The 24,649-nt window shown below is 45.2% G+C and overlaps 1 protein-coding gene across 1 annotated transcript; it reads right to left on the reverse strand.

The window, feature by feature from the left end:
• Positions 1-3,473: 3,473 nt before the first annotated feature.
• LOC140578142 (uncharacterized) lies at positions 3,474-6,691 on the reverse strand. The gene has a single exon (XM_072698087.1). It carries the CDS (start codon positions 6,653-6,655, stop codon positions 3,539-3,541), a length of 3,117 nt encoding a protein of 1,038 aa, XP_072554188.1. The 5' UTR covers positions 6,656-6,691; the 3' UTR covers positions 3,474-3,538.
• Positions 6,692-24,649: the final 17,958 nt, after the last annotated feature.

The raw sequence follows: 24,649 nt of genomic DNA on the forward strand, positions 1-24,649 counted from the left end.
GTGATATTAAGAATTTGGGTAAGACAAAAGGCCAATACTTCAAACTTAAACTTATATAAATTTATTTTAAGGCCCTTTGTGGGAATCCAGCCGTTGTCTAATCTGATTGGACACTGAAAAATTGGGCTAGTTTTCATTCCATTTGGGCGGATTTTGAGTTGTCATTGGGCTGGAAATATTTCTGGGACCTGGCAACCCTGGGCGGAGGATCGCGATGTCGGCTCAGCATCGTGATGTCTATCGGCCATCGGCGATGGACGATGGCATCGTCTATCGACCCAACCCTATTGTCCAACTCTTAATATTGACCTATCCTCACTCCTAGTCCTAGTCCAACAGCAATATCCTTGGCTACTGTCATTACTCACCCTGTGGTCTAGTTGCAGATTCTATCCTGGAAGGCAACCTACTCAAAACTAGTTAGTATTAGCTGTATACATGTTAAGGATTGGCTGCTGCTGGGATCGACTGCTGATGTGTTCTTCATCCAAGAATGAAGTTTTCAGAGAAGACACTGGCTAACAAATGCAATTTCAGTGGAGAAACAGAATTTGGCTCATACAAATTATTGGATGCCATATCTAAGTTTTGGCCCATATAATCTTAATATTATGGTGCTCTTCCTCTCTGAGCCTTCTGCAGCAAGTGTTATGCAAATTGAGGACAATCTCCAAAGTATTGATACAAAAAAGACTAAATTCTGAATTGCAAATTTTATTCACCAATAAAAAGTGATTCACTTTAAATGGGTTTCTACAAAATATGTTAAAGCATTAAAACTAGGACAAAATTCTCAACTAACACTAGGACTACAAAAAACAGAAATATGTACAAATACAAGTACATTTTGACCCATTGCACCAAAGGCCAACCACATTTTAGGCGCACAAAAAAGGTAAAATTGTGCACCTAGCACTTTTAGGGTGCACAAAAAAAATTGTGCACCTAGCACTTTTTAGGTGCACAAATTTGTGTGCGCCTGCATTTTTCAAAGGACAAGCCCTGGTTGTGCGTGTTGTGGCTTCACAAATGCTTTGCTGCATACCTCGGTTGTAACGAGTGGTTATTTCAGTCAAAGTTGCTCTTCTATCAGCTTGAATCAGTCGGCCCATTCTCCTCTGACATCTAGCATCAACAAGGCATTTTCGCCCACAGGACTGCCGCATACTGGATGTTTTTCCCTTTGCACACCATTCTTTGTAAACCCTAGAAATGGTTGTGCGTGAAAATCCCAGTAACTGAGCAGATTGTGAAATACTCAGACCGGCCCGTCTGGCACCAACAACCATGCCACGCTCAAAATTGCTTAAATCACCTTTCTTTCCCATTCTGACATTCAGTTTGGAGTTCAGGAGATTGTCTTGACCAGGACCACACCCCTAAATGCATTGAAGCAACTGCCATGTGATTGGTTGATTAGATAATTGCATTAATGAGAAATTGAACAGGTGTTCCTAATAATCTTTTAGGTGAGTGTATGTGTAGCCAACCCCTGTGTCTATAAGTTTCAGAGCTCAAAAGTCTTACCTAGAAATGTCTATGATGTGATTTTTTACAATTTCTCAGCATATCTGAAAATAGGTTTTTGAAAAGTATATGTTTAAAGTTGATTTTAACAAAAAATAGAATAATAACATTCTAAGAGGTCTCAGATTATTGGTGCTGAGTTTGTGCTGAATAAAAGCAAATGTATCACTTTGGGATAAATGTTTTTTAGATAGGTGAAATATTTTAAAATGTTACTTTTAAAATTACTTGATGATTTTCTCGTGATCGATCCACCTTCCTCACAACCTGGCACCTCGCTGTCCAAATTAAAAATTACGTTTTCAGCATTAGGCATCCCCTTATCGGAGGAGAAAACCATCGGTCCGCTCACTTCCCTGGAATAACTGTGTTAATAATGAAATGAAAGCTTATCTACCGATGGACAAATTGAATCGCATTCGCGAAATCTGCCACTCGTTCATGCACTCGTTCTTGGTCTTCAAACGCGAATTGCTTTCTCTTTTGGGGCACTTAAACTTCGCCATGCATATTATCCTGCAAGGTCACTCATTTATATTGCGTCTTTCTTAACCCTTTGGGGTCTAGGGGTAGGAAACACACTTTCACTGACTGGGGCATGATCACACATTTCTTCAAATATCATAAACTTAATTCATGGCAAATAAATTATTTCTTATATATTTGTTTTGCCATTACACATCTTTATTTTAATATATATTGTAAATATGTCAGATTTTTGTTAAGTTTGAAATTTGACATCAAAGTATAGACATTGCAAAATGCAGTTTGGAACACTTGCAGAAACATTATAAAAGTACATAGTAAGCAATGCTGGCAGTTTGTTTTGATCCCAGATATCTGATCACCAAAGTCTTGGCTACATGAAGATGACTAAATGGTGTAGATGCAACATTCATTTGGATAAATAAATAAGAAAAACCTAACACATGTGACTACTTCTGGCTCCTTTCATTGAATATGTAGCAACTTTCATGTGTATGAATGAGCCATTGTCACCTGGCCACGTCCCCAACCCCCTTTTATGGCGCTGAAGGGGATGTATCTGGATCGCGTTTCACTGTTGCGCTGTTAATCAAATTACCATGCGAATGCGATTTGAATACGCGCTAATGCGGCTATTTATAATGTGAATAGCGATCTTCAGGTGAGAGCGGCACTACACGCCCCCGATGCAGGTAAAACAAAGTAAGATGACATGGTTTACTTTTCTGCCGATTTAACCTAATTAAAAAAACTTTAATACTTCCGACAATGGACGTTTTGAAAAGAAGACAGATTACGGATTCAGCGTTTTTTTCACGATTCTACATTAAGATTTCAGCGAGATATAAACTGAAATAGACGCGAAAAGTACGCGATGTCGCGACGACATACTCGACCCCAGAGAGTTAACTGTATTTCACTCTCCCTGCCGGCCCCTGGAGGATGGGCTCCCCCTTTGAGTCTGGTCCCTCCCAAGGTTTCTTCCTTCTAGGGAGTTTTTCCTTGCCATTGTCGCCTATGGCTTACTCACTGGAGGCTTTGGGTGGGGATGCTGTAAATCGCTTTGAGACAATGTAATGTTGTGATAATGCGCTATACAAAAATAAATTTGTTGTTATTTGTTGTCTACTTGATCTATCTAAATCGGTTTCCAAGTTGCATGATATGCTTATTTTAGATGACGGCTGTTTTTCTGACCTTATATTTTGGTTCGCGTTTCTTGATCATTGGAATGGCATTTCATTTTTTTACAATACATTTACAGAAATGTCCTACTCTCTATGTTTCTACACAGATGCCGCACCATCTGTCGGTTTCGGCAGATATTATCGAGGCTCTTGGTTTGCGTCGCGTTGGCCCGCAGATTTTGTGGCTTTACATCCCATGCTAGCGTCCTCAGCCATCCATGAACTGTACCCTATTGTAATAATAATAAATAATAATAAATTTTATTTCTAACGCACTTTTCATTAAAACAAATCTCAAAGTGCTACAAAGTAAAATCAGCACATAAAAACACATAAAGTCAGCAATGAAATGCTCGTTTAAAAAGGTGGGTCTTTAGGCCACATTTAAAAGTGGCTACATTCTGTGGTGCCCTCAGATGGTCTGGGAGGGCATTCCAAAGACGAGGGGCCGCAGAGCAAAAGGCCCGATCCCCCATTGTGCGCAGTTTTGTCCTTTGGGTTTTAAGAAGGAAGGTGGAGGAGGAGCGGAGGGAACGCACGGATGTCTGAGGAGTGAGGAGATCTTTGAGGTATGTAGGAGCAGTTCCGTGGAGACATTGGTGGGTGAGGAGGGAGACCTTATACTCTATGCGGAGTGAAACAGGGAGCCAATGGAGTGTTTTAAGAATGGGAGTGATGTGGTTGAATTTTCGCACCCTCATCAGGATCCTAGCAGCGCTGTTCTGCACGTATTGAAGTTTTTGAATGCTCTTGCTAGGGATCCCGATGAGGAGCGCATTGCAATAGTCCAGCCTGGAGGAGACAAAGGCGTGCACCAGCTTTTCTGCATCTGCCAGGGTGAGTAATGGACGGAGTTTGGCGATGTTCCTGAGGTGGTAAAAAGAGGCTTTGCACAGCTGTTGGATGTGAGTATCGTAGGTGAGATGGGGGTCCATTTTTACACCGAGGTTGGTGACAAATGAAGATAATGGAATGTCCTGATCTGAAAAAGAGATGCTGGTGATGGTGGTAGTGGAAACTTGGTGTGGAGTGCCGACTAGGATGGCCTCAGTTTTGGAGCTGTTTAGCTGCAAAAAGTTGAGCTTCATCCACGCCTTTATGTCCTCCAGGCAGGTGGTGAGAGCGGCAGAATACGAAAGTGCAGAGTGGTTGGGGTGATTAAAATCCATTTTTAAGTAAAGCTGTGTGTCGTCAGCGTAGCAGTGGAATGATAGTCCATGTGTGCTGATAACACGACCAAGAGGGAGCAGATAAAGGGTGAAAAGAGTAGGTCCTAGTACCGAGCCCTGGGGAACCCCACAGGTGACAATGTGGGTATCTGATTTGGCTTTCCCCAGGGCAACGTACTCAGTTCTTCCCGAGAGAAAGGAAGAGAACCAGTCGTAGACGGAGTTGGAGAGGCCGAAGGTGGTATGAAGGCGGTGCAATAGGATATTGTGGTCGACGGTGTCAAAAGCGGCGGACAGATCCAGAAGAATGAGAATGGATGGGGAACCAGCGTCAGCTGTCATGAGCAGGTCATTGGTCACTCTAACCAGCGCTGTTTCCGTGCTGTGGCCCTGACGGAAACCAGACTGAAATGTTTCATATAAACTATTTAGTTTCAGATGGTTATGAAGTTGGGAAGCCACTACTTTTTCCAGCACCTTTGAGAGAAATGGGAGGTTAGATATGGGTCTGTAGTTAATAAATTGATCAGGATCTAGTGTGTGTTTTTTAAGAAGTGGCCTAATGACAGCATTTTTGAGTGCTGGTGGAACATGACCAGCTTGAAGGGAAAGGTTTATCACTTGGGTAATGAGGGGGCTGAGGATTGCAAGATGGGATTTTACCAGAACTGTGGGGAGGGGGTCCAACACGCAAGTGGATGGTTTCATCTTAGTGATGATTGCCTCAACCTCTTGCAGAGTAACGGTGGAGAAGTGTCTGAGAGGTCTGGAAGGTCCCGGCAGTGACTCAGATAAAGTGGTGAAAGTGGCTGATGGGCTAGGAGGACTGGAGAGAAGGGAGCGGATGGTTATTATTTTATCTCTGAAGAAGTTCATGAAGTTATTGCAATTTTCCACAGTGGCATCCGAGGGAGAGGTCGTTTGTGGCTGGAGAAGGTGATTAATGGTGGAAAAAAGTTGTCTCGAGTTCCTAGGGTTGCTGTTGATGATACTGGAATAAAACCGGGACCGTGCATCTTTGAGGGATTTGGCATAGGCCTTTTGATGTTCCCTATAGGCCTGCATATGAACGGTGAGTCCAGAAGCCTTGAAGCACCGTTCAAGGATACGTCCAGCAGATTTCATCCTCCGCAGCTCACTGGTGTACCAGGGGGCTGAACGTGCGAAGGTCACCGTGCGGGTTCTGATGGGGGCATGGTGGTCTAGGAGGCTGGACAGAGAATGATTGTAAAAATCCACTGTTTCAGTAACTGAGGAAAAAGTGGTAGGGTCACAGGATATGTGTTGCAGGTCTAGAGCTAGGGCGTCAGGGTCAATGTTTTTAATAGACCTAAAGTTGATTTGCCGCTCCGGTTTACAGTGTGATGAGTAGGAGAAAGGCAGCTCCATGTAGATGGCTTTGTGGTCCGACAGCCCTAGATCACGTACCTGTAACTTTTTAATGGGAACATAGCTTGATATTACCAGGTCAAGTGTGTGTCCCTTGGAGTGAGTGGGGGCATCAACATGTTGCTGCAGATTTAAAGAGTCGAGTAGATGGAGGAACTCAGCAGCAGAGTGGCAGGAGGGGGTGTCAACATGAATGTTAAAGTCACCGAGTATCATAATGTTGGCAGAGGTTGTGTAGAGTGTGCTGAGAAGGTCCTGAAACTCCAGGAGGAAAGCTGAGTTGGGTTTTGGAGGGCGATAAACAAGAAGAAATGTTAAAGATAAAGGAGGCTTGCATTTGAATGCAAGGCATTCAAATGTTGAGAGTACAGGTAGTGGAATGGAAGATAGCTCCAAGTCCTGACTATGTATTGCAGCAAGGCCACCACCACGACCAGTGCTGCGTGCCTTCTCAAAGTAAGAGTAGCCAGGGGGGCAGGATTCATTTAAGGTATAAAACACTTCTGGCTCATGCCATGTTTCCGTAAGGCACAGGAGATCTAATCCATTTTCAAGGATATGCTCCTGTAAAGAGGATGCCTTTTTTGACATGGACTGTGTATTGAATAGTTCAATTTTGACCATTGGAGGAACAACATGTCTCTGTAGGGGGCGCAGTACAGTCCAGTCCGCTCCGCGAAACCCACACTCCGCCGTGTTACATGTATCAAGCGCGACAGTGTTCTGATGACGTCGCCAATGTGCGCCGGTTACTGACCAGAGAGCCGGGATTTTCGAAGCGAAGCGTGGATATGGAGCACAGTGGTTGGAGTGACGATGATAGATGAATTTTCTCCGGGAGCTTCTATGGATGTAACGAGGTCGGCGTAGAAGTCCATGTTCCCCGATGGTGGACATACACACTGGGCGAGTGTATGTATCGAGGCTAAGTAGCTGTGCGGCGGTGTACGTGAGCGTCATGCCGCCAGCCGCTGAAGAGGTCCGCCGGCGACTGGATGAGAAAGCCAGAAAGGTAATGGAGACCAGGACAAACCCGCAGCAGAAAAACTTGTAGCCACAGCCCAGCAGCTTCTTTCCCGTCATCGAGTGGCCGAGAGTCAGGCAGACAGATGTTGAGAACGCCAGATGGTGAGTGGAAGTCGGCTTACGAGGTACGGGAATCGACTGCGGTGAAGATCGGGGGCTACATGGAGCTCGACAGAGCCAGTTCAGTTCAATAAATAATGGCTTGTAGTTTGTAGATTACAAACCATAAAACAACTAGGTAGCAGTCAAACTACCTAGGGGAGAGCGTAAAGCATAAAACAAAAAGCATAAAAGCATAAAAGGGAAGCATAAAAGCATAAAAGGGAAGCGGCGACAAAACACGCCAGCGTCCTCCCTCTCCCTTTCCACCCCAAATTTGACTTTTAAATGTGGCCTAAAGACCCACCTTTTTAAACGAGCATTTCATTGCTGACTTTATGTGTTGTAGTCGCTTGTGCTATATGAGGAAAAGAATGGTCCCGTAGAAGGATAAAAGTGTTCTGTGATAATGAAGCTGTTGTGTCTATAATTAATAAGGTTCGCTCCAAACTCATCTCCTTTATGCCCCTTGTACGGCGTCTTATTTGGCTCTCTCTCTCTCATAACTTTATTCTTATGGCCGAATACATTCCAGGTTTTAAGAATCAAATAGCTGACTCCCTGTCACGTTTCCATTTTCAGGCACCAACACTCTTCCAGATCAATGCCCTGCTCATTCGGACCTCATATTAATTTAAACCCACAATTCATGCACCTACTTAACTCAACCACTAAGTACATTAGATTAGGTCTCTCTGCTTCTACCTTAAAATCTTATGACTCTGCCTGGAGAGCTTTCACTTCTTTCTGCCACACCTTTGTCCTACCTGTACTCCCTCTTTCCTCATCTGTTGTTTGCACTTTTCTTACTTACTCTTTTGAGCACAAACGCCTTAGTCTGGTGTCAATTCACGGTTTGGTGGCAGGTATTCAATTTCACGCCAGATGTACTAACCCTTCCTTACCCAGTCTGTTTTCTAATCCCTTTGTTCGTCTCTTACTCAGAGGCTTTAAGAAATCTTCTCCCACTTCCGTCAATAAAAGACTTCCCATCACTTTGGGTATTTTAAAATCAATGATCACCGTTCTCTGTCGCGGATGTTTTTCTCTCTTCACTGACACTCTGCTGGAAACTGCTTTTCTTCTTGCTTTTTACGGTCTTATGCGGCCCGGGGAATTCACCTACGTCAAATCTCTCCCTAATCAGACCCTTCGCATCTCCGATATTTCTTTTTCAGCCTCATTCTTTTCTATCTTTCTAAGCAGTACCAAATCAAATTCAGGTGGTGCTGGGTCTACGCTCTACATTGCACGCAACAATACTTCGTATTGTTCCTTTGAATCCATGATGAAATATCTTCGGCTAAGGCCTCGTTTAACTCCCTCAGACTCACTCTTCCTAACTACTAACGGCACACCCATGTCTTACCCCTAGTTCACCTCTCATCTAAAGACTCTCATTTATTTGTGGGATCCCTCACACTCATTATTCTGGGCACTCCTTTTGGATTGGAGCGGCTTCCGCTGCATCTCATCAGGGAGTTCCACCATCAATATTGAAACTCCTAGGACGATGGTCCTCCTCCGCCTTTGCATCATACGTCCGATTTTATCCGAGCACGGAGCATGTAGAGTCCATGTTGCCGTCTTCCAGGCATGGCAACCAGAAGAGTATACCAACAACAGGGTTCAGTGGTCTTAGCTGCGTAAGTCAGAATTTCTCAACAATCTGCCTGTTACGGTAAGCCACTTGCCTGCTGATAAGCAACGGGAGTTCATTGTTCTCATAAGAAAGTTTCTCAGGTTGTTTGCTGACGTCCCATCCTAAACGTGATTGAGTTGGAAGGTGCTGCCGTAATACTTGCATTGCATTTGAGCTCTGTTCCTTCAGCTTGCTGAAGCTAACCTTACCATGAACCTCGCCAAGTGTGAGTTAATTATCTGGGATAGGTGGTCGGACAAGGGACGATCCCTGTGCATGAAAATAGGAGTGATATATCAGTCCTCTCCACTCACCACAAAAAAGGAACTCTTGTGTTTCTTGGAAATAGCCAGTTAGTACCGGAGCTTCTGTAAAAAGAACTCTTCCTTAGTTGTGCCAATAAAAGACTGACTTAACCAGATTGTTTCTTTAGTTCCCCTTGTGTCAAAGTGCCTTTGACCACAAAGCACTACTAAGCTTAGTGTGCTAGCAGCCCGTAAAGCAGATCAGCCATTTAAGGTCCCGATGGATGCCAGCAAAGTAGGAGCTGGGGCCATGTTGCTGCAGGTGGACTACCAGCACATAGATTGACCTGTTTGTTTCTTTTCAAAAAAATATAATGCCTACCAACTGAACTATTCCACTATAGAAAAAGAGGACCTGGCAGAAGTTTGGCCCCTAAGTATTTTTAGATGCATATGGGAGGATGCTCCAGTCATAGATTACTGCGATTGTAAACGGTTAAGGCTTATAGCAGAAAAATAATTTCTTAAAGTAGTAAAAATAAACAAACATAAAAGCTTGTAGAATTTTTAAAAGATTTATTTAGATCTCGAAAGATGAAAATGAGTTTCCTCCGCAGGGTGGCTGGGCTCTCCCTTAGAGATAGGGTAAGGAGCTCGGTCATTCGGGAGGGACTCAGAGTAGAGCCGCTGCTCCTCCGCATCGAGAGGAGCCAGATGAGGTGGCTCGGGCATCTGATTAGGATGCCTCCTGGACGCCTCCCTGGTGAGGTGTTCCGGGCATGTCCCACTGGGAGGAGGCCCCGGGGAAGACCCAGAACACGCTGGGGGGACTATGTCTCTCGGCTGACCTGGGAACGCCTTGGGATTCCCAATATCCCCCCTCTGACGGCCGCCTCCCAGAGGCCGAGAGTGGCGACGCAGACGACCCCGTGGCCAGGGCGCGGGTTTGGACGGATGGGCAGCGTGGAAATCAGCGATCAGCGTGAGGTCCAGAACGTCCGCCGCGAGCACCCAGGAGCGCTCTTCAGGACCAAACCCATCCCAATCTACCAGGTATTGCAGTTGTCCGGCCCTGCATCGGGAGTCCAGGAGGGCACGGACCTGGTATATTTGGGAGCCGTCTTGCAAGGTGCATGTAGGAGGTATCGCCACTGTAGTTGAGGGATGTGCCGGGCCGTACCGCACCGGTTTTAGGAGAGAAGCATGGAAGGTGGGACATATTCGGTATATCTTGGGCAGCTGTAACCGGAAGGAGTCGGGTTTCCCAATCCAGAAAGGTCCAATATAACGGGCTGACAATTTACGGCAGGCTGGGAGCTTCAGATTACAGGTAGAAAGCCATACCATTTGTCCCACATGATAGGGGAGAGCAGCACGTCGATGTTTGTCAGCTTGGGCCTTTTGTTTAGAGGATTGTCTGGAGAGGGCTTGCTGTGTTCGACGCCACGTGTCCCGGGCTCCCTGGAACCAATCATCCACTCAAGGAACGTTGCTCGTGGGTCCCAGGGGAAGAACTGTGAGTGATAACCTAACACATACTGAAAAGGCGAGAGGTTAGTTGCAGGATTGACTTGGTTGTTCAAACCATATTCTGCCCACAGAAAGTGGGTAGCCCACTCGGTGGGTCTGTCTTTACAAAGCAACCACAGAGCTTTGGAGACCTCCTGATTAGTCCTTAGATTGGGGATGGTAGGCGGAGGTCAGACTGAGGGAGATGTTCAATTTACCACAGAATGCACAAAACACCTGAGAAAAAAACAGGGGACCTCGGTCTGAAACCACATCCTCCGGTAACCCGTAATACCTAAACAACCAGGTGATTAACAACTCGGCTAGGTCCGCCGCGTTGGGCAGTTTAGGCAGAGCGATGAGTCGGCACATCATCAAGAAGCGATCCACAATGGTGAGAATTATGGTGTTCCCCTTCGAGACGGGAAGGTTGGTTATAAAATCCATGGCAATGTGTGACCAGGGTCGCGAAGGGATTGGTAGAGGATGAAGCAACCCAGCGGGTGGTTGGTGTGAAAGCTTGAGTTGAGCACATTCCGGACACGAGGCCACATATTGTTCCACCTCCATCCGGGCCACCAGTATTTTCGTGCCACCAGCCGGATGGTAGTGGCGGCCCCCGGGAGTCCTGTACTGCGAGATGTATGCACCCACCTTATTACGGCCCAGGTACATACAGTCTGCCTGGGGGGCAGCCAATAGGAGGAATGGAATGCTCATTCGCAGTGCGCAGGGTCTCTTCTAGGGACCATGAGATGGAGGCCACGAAGCAAGATGGGGCCAGGATGGAGGAGGTTCGATCTACTGCCGCTGGGGTTTCGTACTGCCGGGAAAGGGTATCCACCTTCACATTTTTTGATCCTGTGAGGTAGGTGACTATAAAATGAAAACGGGCAAAAAACATGGCCCACCGGGCCTGTCTGGGGTTAAGCCTTTTTTCCCTCTGTATGTATTCAAGATTATGGTGGTCGGTGAAGACCTGGAAAGGGCGTTTAGGCCCCTCTAATCAGTGTCTCCACTACTCCAACGACAGTTTGATAGCTAGAAGCTCCCGGTCTCCCATGTCGTAATTACATTCTGCTGAGGTAAGTTTTTTGGAGTAATAGGTGCAAGGATGTCGGCGACCAGTTACCGGGTCTCTCTGTATGAGCACGGCTCCAACTACAGCCTCCGATGCGTCGACCTCCACTTCAAAGAGGTCCTCTGGACGTGGTTGGTGGAGGACAGGACCCGAACAGAAGGCCTGCTTCAGCTTCTGGAAGCTGATGTCAGCCTCAGGATTCCACTGGAGACGAGTACCCTTTCCGCGGGTAAGGGAGGTGAGAGCCGCGGCAATCCGGTTGAAAGACCTTATGAACCGGCGGTAGAAATTGGCGAATCCCAGAAACCGTTGCAGTTCTTTGATGGTGCGAGGCCGCAACCATTCTTGGATGGCGACCACCTTACGTTCATCCATCACTACAGCCCCCGGCCAGATCACCCTAAGAACTGTACCTGATTTCGATAAAACTCACTCTTCTCCCCCTTCACGAACAGCCGGTATTAGCGAAGCCGCTGAAGAACCTGACGAACAGGGTTTATATGCTGGGAGAGGGAAGACGAGTAGATCAAAATATCATCTATATACACGATGACAAACTGATTCACCATGTCTCAAAAGACAGCATACATAAATGCCTGGAAGATTGATGGGCTATTAGCCAAAACATAAGGCATAACCAGATATTCATATTGACCTGTGTGAGTTGTAAAGGAGGTTTTCCATTCATCTCCTTGACGGACATGTACCAGGTTATACGCACTACGGAGATCTAGTTTAGTGAAGATCTTCGCTTCACGGAGCTGCTCCAGTGCAGAAGGGATTAAGGGTAAAGGTTCCCGTCGCTTAATTGTGATAGCCTTAAGGGCCCTATAATCAATACATGGACGCAGCCCCCCATCCTTCTTCTTCACAAAGAATAAACAAGCCGTCCTAGGGGAGGTCGACGGACGGATGATACCTTGCTTCAGTCCTTCTCGTATATAGTCCTCCATGGCTGGTTCCTCGGTGATGGAGAGGGGGTGGATCCGACCCTTAGGAAGTGGCGCCCCCTCCTGGAGGTCGATGGCGCAATCTCGGTGAGGGGGGAGTTGGAAGGTGAGTGACTTACTGAAAACGTCATGGAAATCTGTGTATTCAGCCGGGATGATGGAGAGATCCTCCGGTTCAGGGCTTTCCACCAAGGAAGCGCAACAGGATACAGTGAGAAAAACACCACGTCGACCAGGAAGCGAGCTCACCCGAGGTCCAGTGGATTTGTGGGTTGTGTTCCTGCAACCATGGGAGACGTAGGATAATAGGGTCCTTGTTTCTGGGTAGAACCAAGAAGGTTAGAGTCTCCACATGAAAAATGCCTACCCGGAGAACAACAGGGACCGTCCGATGGGTGATTTTACCCCCCTGTAGAGGGGTACCACTCACCCCTAACACTGAAATGGGATTACAGAGAGCCTGTAAAGGAAGCTGTAATCTCTGTGCTAGAGCCTGATCTATGAAGTTTCCAGCTACCCCTGAATCTAGGAGAGCTTGGGTAGACCTCTGTTCCCCAGCAAACGTTATATCTACTGGTACAGTTAGTTGAGCTTGGGAAGCACCCAGGAAAACAAAGAGGCTTACCTTAGTGGAGGTTCCCAGATGAGGGGGACGAATGGGACAGGTATGAAGGGAATGTCCCTGGAGCGTCGGCGCCTTTCTGTCTCAGTGAGCGGTGATCGTCCCAGCTGCATGGGTTCGGGGTGATCTTCCGCATGTAGGATCACGCAGGCCCCGCAGCCAGTATTTTATGGCCGCTGAGGGAGTGAGTCGGCCATGTCAAGATCTCCCTCCGTACCTCTTTGACCCAGGGCCCCTCTCCAGGAAGCCGAAGCCCGCATTCCAATGTTTATGGCCCTCAAACGGAGGACCCAGATAGTGGAAAGGGGGGGAGATCCTGCATCTCTCTGGAGTGGGACAAAGCTAAAATCATATGCCATCTATTGTGTATTTGATTGTGTGTTATCCTCACTATTATTTGGCTTCATTACTGTAAACTTGGTGGATGTGTATGTGTCAGTCACCATTGTCTTCTATTCCTCTTATGAATGTCCCGTTGTATCTTCACCACTTGGACAATTATATATATATATATATTAATATGCACAGATAGGTAAACACTGGGGTTATCCAACCACGTGCTCACACCTCTCTCAGAGAATAGGGGAAATGAGTTTAAGTGGTGTAACCAAGTAGGTAGAAATGTTTGAGCACATAGTTATTTAGTTAATAGAACTAAGGAAGGCCCCCACCCCTCACCAAAAGGGGGGGGGAAGGGGTAGAAATGCGGTTGCTTATCTATGCCTTACAGTCGTAAATCAGAGATTCGCGCTCTTTTCCTGCCTCCCTTTGTCTGAAAGAGACTATGCAATGTATGTGAAAACTTGTGTACTGAACCCTTTTTTTTAATAGCCCGATTTGCTACATTTTATAAGTTGGCAATGTATAATCAACCCTGTTCTTTTACTGAAGTAAAGAAAGTTACCCAAGCCATCCTTAATTAGGACACACTCTATGCAATGGGGTACAGCTTCAGTAAAATATACCTGAACTAGTCACAGCTGTGAGATATGCCACCTAGCCATGTATTCTGTACATTGATGGCAATAATAAGCATGCACCTCATAAGAGGAATTATAAATCAATCAATGAAAATTAGCAAAGGTTTGGATCAAAGGTGGAATATCATGTTTGGTATCAATGTCATCCTAAATTATGTCCGAATGTGAATCCGGGGACGGATTATTACACAATTGAACCTATCCAAAGCTAAATTACTTAATTAAAATCAGCACAAAAGTTGGCCAAAGACCACCATAAATCTATGGGGACATTCGGGGAGCCTGCAACCGGCCCCTCGGATCCAGGTACCAATTCTCATTGGGTATGAGTTGGACCCTGGGTCATGAATATTCATGGGACCCATGGGGCATAAAAACCTCACACCCAGAGAATCAAAAAAGGAGAAGGAGGAGAAAACATCAAAAAGAAAAGAAGAAAACGCGAAGCCTCCAATCCAAGACTGCGGGAGAAACTACGCGCGGAGAAGATTAAATCTACCATCGAAACTACGAAGCCTCTTCGCCGCGAGTTTCAACAAAAGATAAAGCTGAGCAATCACGTAAACTCACCGTCAACTCTCTCATAGGCAACTAGTACCGGCTGATTTACACTGAAATCTGGGTTGCCTGTTTAGATCCTAGGCTTGCCGTTGCAGAACAGTATTTAATCAAAGCTGATCACTGTTTCCTACTGTAAATCCATTTTCCGTAATTTCGTTATTGTGTTTGTATGTATTATGTTATGTTTAATGTTTGTCCTGTTTTAGTGTAGTATTAGAATAAACGCATGCTGTTCACATTTTAAATCTCCCTCTCTGTGCTTACAATAAGTCACTTTATTGGTCTGAATCCCGTTACTGAGCTTTGAAGTCCCACTCGCGTCCTCAAGTATCGCGAGACTCTCTCTTTGGCCAAGAGCTGAGTCGCTAGGTTACAGAGAGAAGCTAACCCGGTGGACGGGCAGTTATCTTAGACTGAGTAGTGATACCAACGAATGAATTCCATTCACATTCTGGACTTAAATCATCCAGCTCTTTACCAAGTGGGACTAATATAAAGACTGTGATATCGGAACAACAACTCAAACCTAATATTCCCTATTTAATTGTGGATGAATTAATCATTAATTAATTCATAATCAATTCCCCTGAACATTGGTGGAAAACCACCCCCATTTGAGCTGTTCAATTCCTACACGCGGCTGCAGGGGTTACTGCAGGCAGGCGAGTTCGTCGCCGACAACGTTCTCGAAGGATGTTATCCAATGTAACGGACAAGCTGATGAAATCCTCAAATGACAGAGATCCGCCCCGGGACATGAGCTCGTCTTGTATTTCCGGGTTTAAAGCGCGTTGATAAAGGATCCTTAAGCAGTCCTCTGGCCAGCACAGTCCAGCAGCGATGGTGCGGAATTCCAGGGAGAATTCTGCAATGGTTCTGGAGCCCTGCTTGAGATCTACATGTCGTTCCCCCAAGCTGCGTCCCACAGCGGGGTGATCGAAGATCGCTTTAAATGCCGACTGGAAATCCTAGGCGGAATCCAGGAGCGGGCTGTCATCTGCCCAGAGTACAGTTGCCCAGTCGCGTGCTTGTTCGGTAAGCAGGGAGATGACAAAACGGATGCGAGCCGTCTCTTCCACAAAGCGATCCGGGTGATCTTCTATATATAACCCACACTGCAACAGAAAGGCTTTGCAGTGATCAGGGTTGCCGTCATATTTTTCTGGTAAGGCAACCAGAACAGAGGCGGACGCTCGAGGAGGCGAGTCAGGCAGCTGAGTACGGTTAGCTTGCGTTTCCAGGAGCTGGGTGACAAGCGTGGTTAGCTGGTCAATCTGCTGCTGAAGGCGTTGCGACTCCGCGGGATCCATTCTGAGGCGAAGTATTCTGTGGCAGTTGTGACAGACCCCGGAATGCAGTATGCAACAGGTTACTCCAACAGGCAGCAATTAAAGTTAGAGGGAGCAGGCGAGATCGTGGTTGTAGAGCAGGCAAAGTGTCGATGTCCAGAGAAGTCAGTCCTACACGCAGTGACAGGACAAGACGACGAGGGGAAGGGACACACGAAGCCGATGGAGGAGCAGGGCAGGAGGGAGCAGGCAGGTAGGAGAAGGCGGGTGGATGGAACAGGCGAGACAGGCAGGTCAGATGAAATAGCAGGGCAGGGCAGGACACAGCAGGCAGGGCATTCGGGGAATACAAGAGACATAGAATCGCTTAGTATGGCACATTCGAACAATGGCAACAATACTTCGCAATGAGCCTGGTCATCGACAGCTTTAAGAAGTGGAGAAATTAGCTACCGATTGCCTGCCGGTGCTCGGTCCTGCCCTCGTGGGTGTGACACTAATGATATTGGAGTCAGTTTGCTCCCTTCCACTAGAGGACGCCAGGCTATGGAGAAACGTATGCGCAGAGGCGGAAACCGCAGATTAAGACTGTGGCTAACCTGAACGTCTCTGTCTGCTCATTTTCTCCAAATAGAGGTGACGTCAGCCGGGGAGGGGAAACAAGATCACAGCTCGTTAACTTTCCAACAGATGCTCCAGAACCCAAACCAGCACCTTATGCACTGGGCCTTATTTGTACAACCTTTAAATTGATCCCGGGTGCCTGAATGATGCCTACATTCCACCTGTCTTTTTCTCAGGTTCTAGGGCAGAATAAAGAACGCACCCCCCCCCCCCCCCACACACACACACACACACACACACCTGTGCAAGTCTTAACTGTGGTGTAAGATCATATAGCATTTACATTGTCTGCATAATGTTTGAAGAAAAGAAATAAAAATATATATATATATATACACTCACCTAAAGGATTATTAGGAACCTGTTCAATTTCTCATTAATGCAATTATCTAATCAACCAATCACATGGCAGTTGCTTCAATGCATTTAGGGGTGTGGTCCTGGTCAAGACAATCTCCTGAACTCCAAACTGAATGTCAGAATGGGAAAGAAAGGTGATTTAAGCAATTTTGAGCGTGGCATAGTTGTTGGTGCCAGACGGGCCGGTCTGAGTATTTCACAATCTGCTCAGTTACTGGGATTTTCACGCACAACCATTTCTAGGGTTTACAAAGAATGGTGTGCAAAGGGAAAAACATCCAGTATGCGGCAGTCCTGTGGGCGAAAATGCCTTGTTGATGCTAGAGGTCAGAGGAGAATGGTCCGACTGATTCAAGCTGATAGAAGAGCAACTTTGGCTGAAATAACCACTCGTTACAACCGAGGTATGCAGCAAAGCATTTGTGAAGCCACAAAACGCACAACCGTGAGGCGGATGGGCTACAACAGCAGAAGACCCCACCGGGTACCACTCATCTCCACTACAAATAGGAAAAAGAGGCTACAATTTGCACGAGCTCACCAAAATTGGACAGTTGAAGACTGGAAAAATGTTGCCTGGTCTGATGAGTCTCGATTTCTGTTGAGACATTCAAATGGTAGAGTCAGAATTTGGCGTAAACAGAATAGAGTAAACAGAATATTCCTTTAGGTGAGTGTAGGTAGAAACTAAATATACACTGCTCAAAAAAATTAAAGGAACACTTTTTAATCAGAGCATAGCATCGAGTCAATTTAACTTCTGGGATATTGATCTAGTCCCTTAAGTAGCAATGGGGGTTGTTCATCGGTTTCAGCTGCTTTGGTGTTAACTCTTTCACTGTCGCCGCCTAGTGGTTCGGACGCATACGTCCAAATTTTCAATAACAAAAAAAAATGACGTTCAATAAAAGAAACAAATGTATCAAATCAACCAAAAACGGCTTGTTACACTTACAAAAAAACCTTTCAGATAATATCTGTAGAAAGTTGCGCAATTTTTGTGCCATGGTTTTTTTGTAACAAGTAAAAATAAAATGACCATGGCAGCCATCTTTAAACGGGTCGAGTGTCAGGAAGTAAAATATAAGTGTTAATAAAATGAAAACTAAGCACTTCAAACTATTTCTTTCACGGCCAATACTTCATAAATCGTCACAGTATTAAGACAAAACATGCATTTTTCCATAAATATGACTGTAATGCTCTCAAATAGCTTGCTCACTCATCGCGGAAAAATGTCAGTCGGCATTCTGTACATTCGTGCGATGTTTTTTATCTTCGGAGTTTTAGAAGAAAACCAATGAATAAAATGACAAAGTTACCCTTGTTTGAAAGCTTGATCTCTTATGTACATAAATCAATCACTGTAATCCTTCATTGTCAAGTATTTTTTCAGATATATGCTCTGCTTCCCTGCTAGCACATTATTTTTTACGCACTGAACCTTTGCCCATGGTTATGTTTCACCATAATAAACTTTTTACATGAACATCAAATTACAGTGTCATTTGCTTCATCCAATAGAGGTGTGTCTAAGGTTTGCAAAATGGTATGGGATGTGCTGATTGGGCATTGTTTTTCACGCTGGGGACATGAATGCGCAACTTATTATCTGCAGGTGCAGTATTTGTGGGAGTGTCTCGAGTACACATTGCGCACGTAGTCTCCGTGAGTTTACCCAGTTATTTTCGGACAACAACTTTTTTGACTGAAGAAAAATGGCTCGGATGACTTTCACTGTTGAGAAAGCACAGAAGATGATTTTGAAGAGTGGTTCGGGGGAAGAAAGTGTCGCTTTTATCCATTGATTCGATGGAGGAGGACGCTTTTTTGCGCGGAGAGGATGCAACGCTCGACATAAGTACATTTATTTACAGTTTACATTTTACTCTTTTATTCTATGATTTTTATAATTCCGTGATTCAGCAAATTACAATTAACATTTGCTTTGGTAACACTTGTATTGTGGTACATTGGGAAAAGTTCCGCATCGCCTTTGTCAAGCTTTGAAGTGTGCAAAATAATGCAGCGCTTTTGGCTTTCACTTGGGCAAAGTTACGCGGGGCTTTGTTTGGGCAAAGTTATGCGGGGCACTTGTCGGCCTTGTTTGAGCAAAGTTATGTATAGTACTTGTCGGCTTTGTTTGGGCAACATTATGTACGGTACTTGTCGACTTTGTTTGGGCAAAGTTATGCGGGGCACTTGTCTGCTTTTTTTGGGCAAAGTTATGCGGGGCACTTGTCGGGCTTTGTTTGGGCACAGGGTTAGGGTTAGAAACAAAATGTTTCTTATGACCCATAAGTGGTAATGCATTTAGAAAGAAAGACGCTATCCCAAAACACTGCTAGTTACACTGCGGCCATTTTGGATAGGTTTTGGATAGGTTTGGCACAAGTCGTGTGAATAAAATATAGATTTTCCTACAAATGTGTGGTGATGTTGTGTGACAAAATGTTACTTATGACCCATAAGTGGTAATGCACTTCGAAAGAAAGACGCTACCCCAAAAAACACTACTAGTTACACTGTGGCCAGTTTGGATAGGTTTTGGATAGGTTTGGCACAAGTCGTGTGAATAAAATATAGATTTTCCTACAAATGTGTGGTGATGATGTGTGACAAATTGTTACTTATGACCTATAAGTGGTAATGCATTTAGAAAGAAAGTTGCTACCCCAAAAAACACTGCTAGTTACACTATTGCCATTTTGGATAGGTTTCAGATTAGTTTAGGTTAGGTTTTGGATAGGAAAGTCTCCCAGTTGCACCATTTGCTCTTTCCTCCGTAAAAGCTGTTGGGCTGCATCAAATGATATGAAATTGGGCACACATGTAGAAAACAAGTTTGGGAACCAGATTTTTAAAATTGGACCTATTCCATCATGTAGTTTTTGAAATATTTACAAAAATCCAAGACACAAAGAAAGATTTTGTATTTTTCCAACTGTTTTTGTTATATTCGCATGTCCATAAATTATACACAGGTTATTCATTTCGTTATTGAACTTCCTACAATCAATTGTAAAGGGGTCAACTTTGATTTTAGGTATCAGGCATGTGTCTGTGACTTTTATATCTGAAGTTATAAGGTAATTATTCCAAAGAGGGAAGAAATGCCCCCCCCATGCAAGGGGCCCCTGGTTCACTCCATAGGGTTAAAGAAGTTAACAACAGGTGCACTAGAGGGGCAACAATGAGATGACCCCCAAAACAGTAGTGGTTTAACAGGTGGAGGCCACTGACATTTTTCCCTCCTCATCTTTTCTGACAGTTTTTTTTCACTAATTTTGCATTTGGCTACAGTCAGTGTCACTACTGGTAGCATGAGCTGATACCTGGACCCTACAGAGGTTGCACAGGTAGTCCAACTCCTCCAGGATGGTGCATCAATATGTGCCATTGCCAGAAGGTTTACTGTGTCTCCCAGCCCAGTCTCAAGGCCATGGAGGACATTCCAGGAGATTACTCTAGGAGAGATGGACAGGGCCGTAGAAGGTCCTTAACCCCTTGGGGTCGGCGGTCCCGCCGGCGGGATCTGACAGAAACTCCGCGAGTTTTTGCCATATACACATTTTAAAAATACTCTCAGAAACCTTGGATGGTCTACTTTTCAAATATATATGGGTAGAAACTAAATATATTTTTACAGCTTCGTGATACGAATTGAAAGAACAAGAGTGACTGGCTTAAGCGTCTGCGTCTCGAAGCGGCTCTGATCGCCCACCCACTTGCAAATCGCGCTATTCGCATGATAATAACATGATAATCCGACAGTTAGTATTGGGTAAAGAAATATGTGAATACGCCCATTGTGACTGAAATAAACAAGAGCACATGTCTGGGTAGTGTTTACACTGATCGGCTACAATATAGCACACGGATACGTCTCTGCCGCTGAAGCTTTGCGCCAGTGTTGCCACTTTCAGCAGCGAAGCTCATACCTGGGTCGCATTTCCCCGGGTCCCCGGGTCGCATAAGACCATAAAAAGCAAGAAGAAAAACAGCTTCTAGCAGAGTGTCAGTGAAGAGTGAAAAACATCCATGACGAAGAACGGTGATCATAGATTTTAAAATACCCAAAGTGATAGGAAGTCTTTTATCAATGGGAGTGGGAGAAGATTTCTTAAAGCCTCTTAGTAAGAGACGAACAGAGGGGTTTTAAAACAGACTGGGTAAAGAAGGGTTGGAGCATCGGGCGTGGAATTGAATACCTGCCACCAAACCGTGAATTGACGCCGGACTAAGGCATTTGTGCTCAAAAGAGTAAGTAAGAAAGGTGCAAACAACAGATGAGGAAAGAGGGAGTGCGGGTAGGCCAAAGGTGCGGCAGAAAGAAGTAAAAGCCTTCCAGGCGGAGTTGTAAGATTTTAGGGTAGAAGCAGAGAGACCTAATCTGATGTACCTAGTGGTTGAGTTCAGTAGGTGAATGTATTGCGGGTTTAAATTAGTATGAGGTCTGAAAGAGAGGGGCATGAATCTGGAAGGGTGTTGGCGCCTGGGCACAACCGACGGAATTCCTGAAAACGGAAACGCGACAGGGAGTCAGCTATTTGATTCTTAAAACCCGGAATGTATTCGGCCGTAAGAATAAAGTTATGCGAGAGTGAGAGCCAAGTAAGACGTCGTACAAGGGGCATAAAGGAGATGACCTTAGAGCGACCCTTATTAATTATGGAAACAACAGCTTCATTATCGCACAACACTTTTATCCTCCTACGGGACCATTCTTTTCCCCATATAGCACAAGCGACTACAATGGGATACAGTTCATGGATGGCAGAGGACGCTGGCATGGGATATAAAGTTACAAAATCTGCGGGCCAACGCGACGCGAACCAGGAGCCTCGATAATAACCGCCGAAACCGACAGAGGGTGCGGCGTCCGTGTAAAAACATAGAGAGTGAGACGTATCTGTAATTTTATTGTAAAAAAACGAAATGCCATTCCAGTGATCGAGAAATGCGATCCAGAATTTAAGGTCAAAAAGACAGCCGTCGTTTAAAATAAGCATGTCGTGCAACTTCGAAACCAATTTAGCCAGATCGAGTAGACGCAATATAAATGAGCGACCCTGCGGGATGATGCGCATGGCGAAGTTTAAGTGCCCCAAAAGGGAAAGCAATTCGCGTTTGGAGACCGAGGAAGAGTGCAGGAATGAGTGGCAGATTTCGCGAATGCGGTTCAATTTGTCTAGTGGTAGAGAAGCTTTCATTTCAATGCTGTCAAGCATGATACCCAAAAATTCCAGGGAAGTGAGCGGATGGTTTTTTTCCTCCGATAAAGGGATGCCTAATTCGGAAAACGTAAGTTTTAATTTGGACAGTGAGGTGCCGGGTTTTGAGGAAGGTGGATCGATCACAAGAAAATCATCAAGGAGGTGATCTGTGCCTTATGCAGCAAACGTGATCTGTGCCTTATGCAGCAAAATCCAGGATAAGGCAGAAGCCAGACAATTAAATATAGACGGGCTGCTCCGACAACCGAAAACGAGCCGGACCGCAAAATAGAAACGAGATTGCCATTTAACCCCCTGGGGTCGGCGGTCCCGCCGGCGGGATCTGACAGAAATTTCGCAAAACCGTTTAAATAACTCCGCGATTTTTTGTCATATACACATTTTAAAAATACTCTCAGAAACCTTGGACGGTCTACTTTTCAAATATATATAGGTAGAAACTAAATATATTTTTACAGCTTCGTGATACGAATTGAAAGAACAAGAGTGACTGACTTAAGCGTCTGCGTCTTGAAGCGGCTCTGATCGCCCACCCACTTGCAAATCGCGCTATTCGCATGATAATAACATGATAATCCGACAGTTAGTATTGGGTAAAGAAATATGTGAATACGCCCATTGTGACCGAAATAAACAAGAGCACATGTCTGGGTAGTGTTTACACTGATCGGCTACAATATAGCACACGGATACGTCTCTGCCGCTGAAGCTTTGCGCCAGTGTTGCCACTTTCAGCAGCGAAGCTCATACCTGCGTTCATGGCTCAGTGGGCTAAGCCTGTGTGCCTGCAATCACGTGGTCGCCGATTCAAACGCAGCGTATTTAGAACGTGAATAGCGATCTTCCGCTGAGAGCGGTCCTAAACGCTCGCGATACAAGTAAAACAAAGAAAGGTGACACGATTTGCTTTTTTGCCTATTTAACCTAATTTTAAAAACTTTAATACTTCTGACAATGGAAGTTTTGAAAAGAAGACAGATAACAGATTTAGTCAGTGTTTTTTTCATGATTTTACATAATGATTTCAGCGAGATATAAACTGAAATACACGAGAAAGATACGCGGTCGACGATGCCCTCGTCCCCAGAGCGTTAATAATAGTCACTGCATCATATTTATCGCTTTCTATATTTATATAGTGACAGTTTTTCATTTTTCATTCCATCTACCAATAAACTGTGAAAGGGATTTTATTGTTGCTACTTTTCTTGCGTTTCAAACTGCCTTTCCAAAGTGATGGGTGTGGGGTGCAGTGACATTCCAGACTGATGGGCCATTGACAGCATGCAAACTACTACAGGTGTGAGGACACCTATCTCATCAATATTCATTTTGAAGGCCACTGACTTTGAGAAAAAGAGTGTCACTCTAAGGTACTAACACTTTAGTAATCAAACTACATAAAATTTCAGAATGTCACTTTCACCTATGTGTAGCCAACCCCTGTGTCTATAAGTTTTCAAAAGTCTTACCTAGAAATGTCTATAATGTGATTTTTTACAATTTCTCAGCATGTCTGAAAATAGGTTTTTGAAAAGTATATGTTTAAAGTTGATTTTAACAAAAAATAGAATAATAACATTCTAAGAGGTCTCAGATTATTGGTGCTGAGTTTTTGCTGAATAAAAGCAAATGTATCACTTTGGGATAAATGTTTTTTAGATAGGTGAAATATTTTAAAATGTCAAGGCATGTCAGACTACCTCGAAAGTGGAAAAGAGGCCTCAGGCCCCAGGGGGTTAACCCTTAAGTAGGACCAGTATCTGCTTCTTTGTGCAAGGAGGAACAGGAAGAGCACTGCCAGAACCCTACATAATGACCTCCAGCAGGTCACTGGTGTGCATGTCTCTGAGCAAACAATCAGAAACAGACTTTATGAGGGTGGCCTGAGGGCCCGACATACTCTAGTGGGCCCTGTGTTCACTGCCCAGGACCGTGGAGCTCGATGGGCATTTGCCATAGAATACCAGAATTGGCAGGTCCACCATTGGCGCCCTGTGCTTTTCACAGATGAGAGCAGGTTCACCCTGAGGACATGTGACAGAAGTGAAAGGGTCTGGAGAAGCTGTGGAGAACATTATGCTGCCTGTGACATTGTTCAGCAAGACCATTTTGGTGGTGGGTCAGTGATGGTCTGGGGTGGCATATCCATGGAGGGACACACAGACCTCTACAGGCTAGACAACGACACCTTGACTGCCATTAGGTATCAGGATGAAATCCTTGGACCCATTGTCAGACCCTACGCTGGTGCAGTGGGTCCTGGGTTCCTCCTGGTGCACGACAATGACTGGCCTCATGTGGCGTGAGTATGCAGGCAGTTCCTGGAGGATGAAGGAATGGATACCATTGACTGGCCCCCATGCTCGCCTGACCTAAGTCCAATGGAACACCTCTGGGACATTATGTTTCAGTTCATCTGACGCCACCAGGTTGCACCATCACTGTGCAGGAGCTCAGTGATGCCCTGGTTCAGATCTGGGACGAGATCCCCCAGGACACCATCCCTCGTCTCATTAGGAGCATGCCCCGACATTATCAGGCATGCCTACAAGCACGTGGGGGCCATACAAACTACTGAGTACGATTTTGAGTTGCTGCAATGAAATTTCAGCAAAATGGACCAGCCTACTGGATCATTTTTTCACTTTGATTTTTGGGGTGTC

The sequence above is a fragment of the Paramormyrops kingsleyae genome, chromosome 13 (genome assembly GCF_048594095.1).
Source record: "Paramormyrops kingsleyae isolate MSU_618 chromosome 13, PKINGS_0.4, whole genome shotgun sequence".
Lineage (NCBI taxonomy): Eukaryota > Metazoa > Chordata > Actinopteri > Osteoglossiformes > Mormyridae > Paramormyrops > Paramormyrops kingsleyae.

Bases quoted from the DNA above. Each gene is read 5' to 3' on its own strand.
- LOC140578142 (XM_072698087.1), bottom strand. From the start codon at position 6,655: ATGTCCACCATCGGGGAACATGGACTTCTACGCCGACCTCGTTACATC.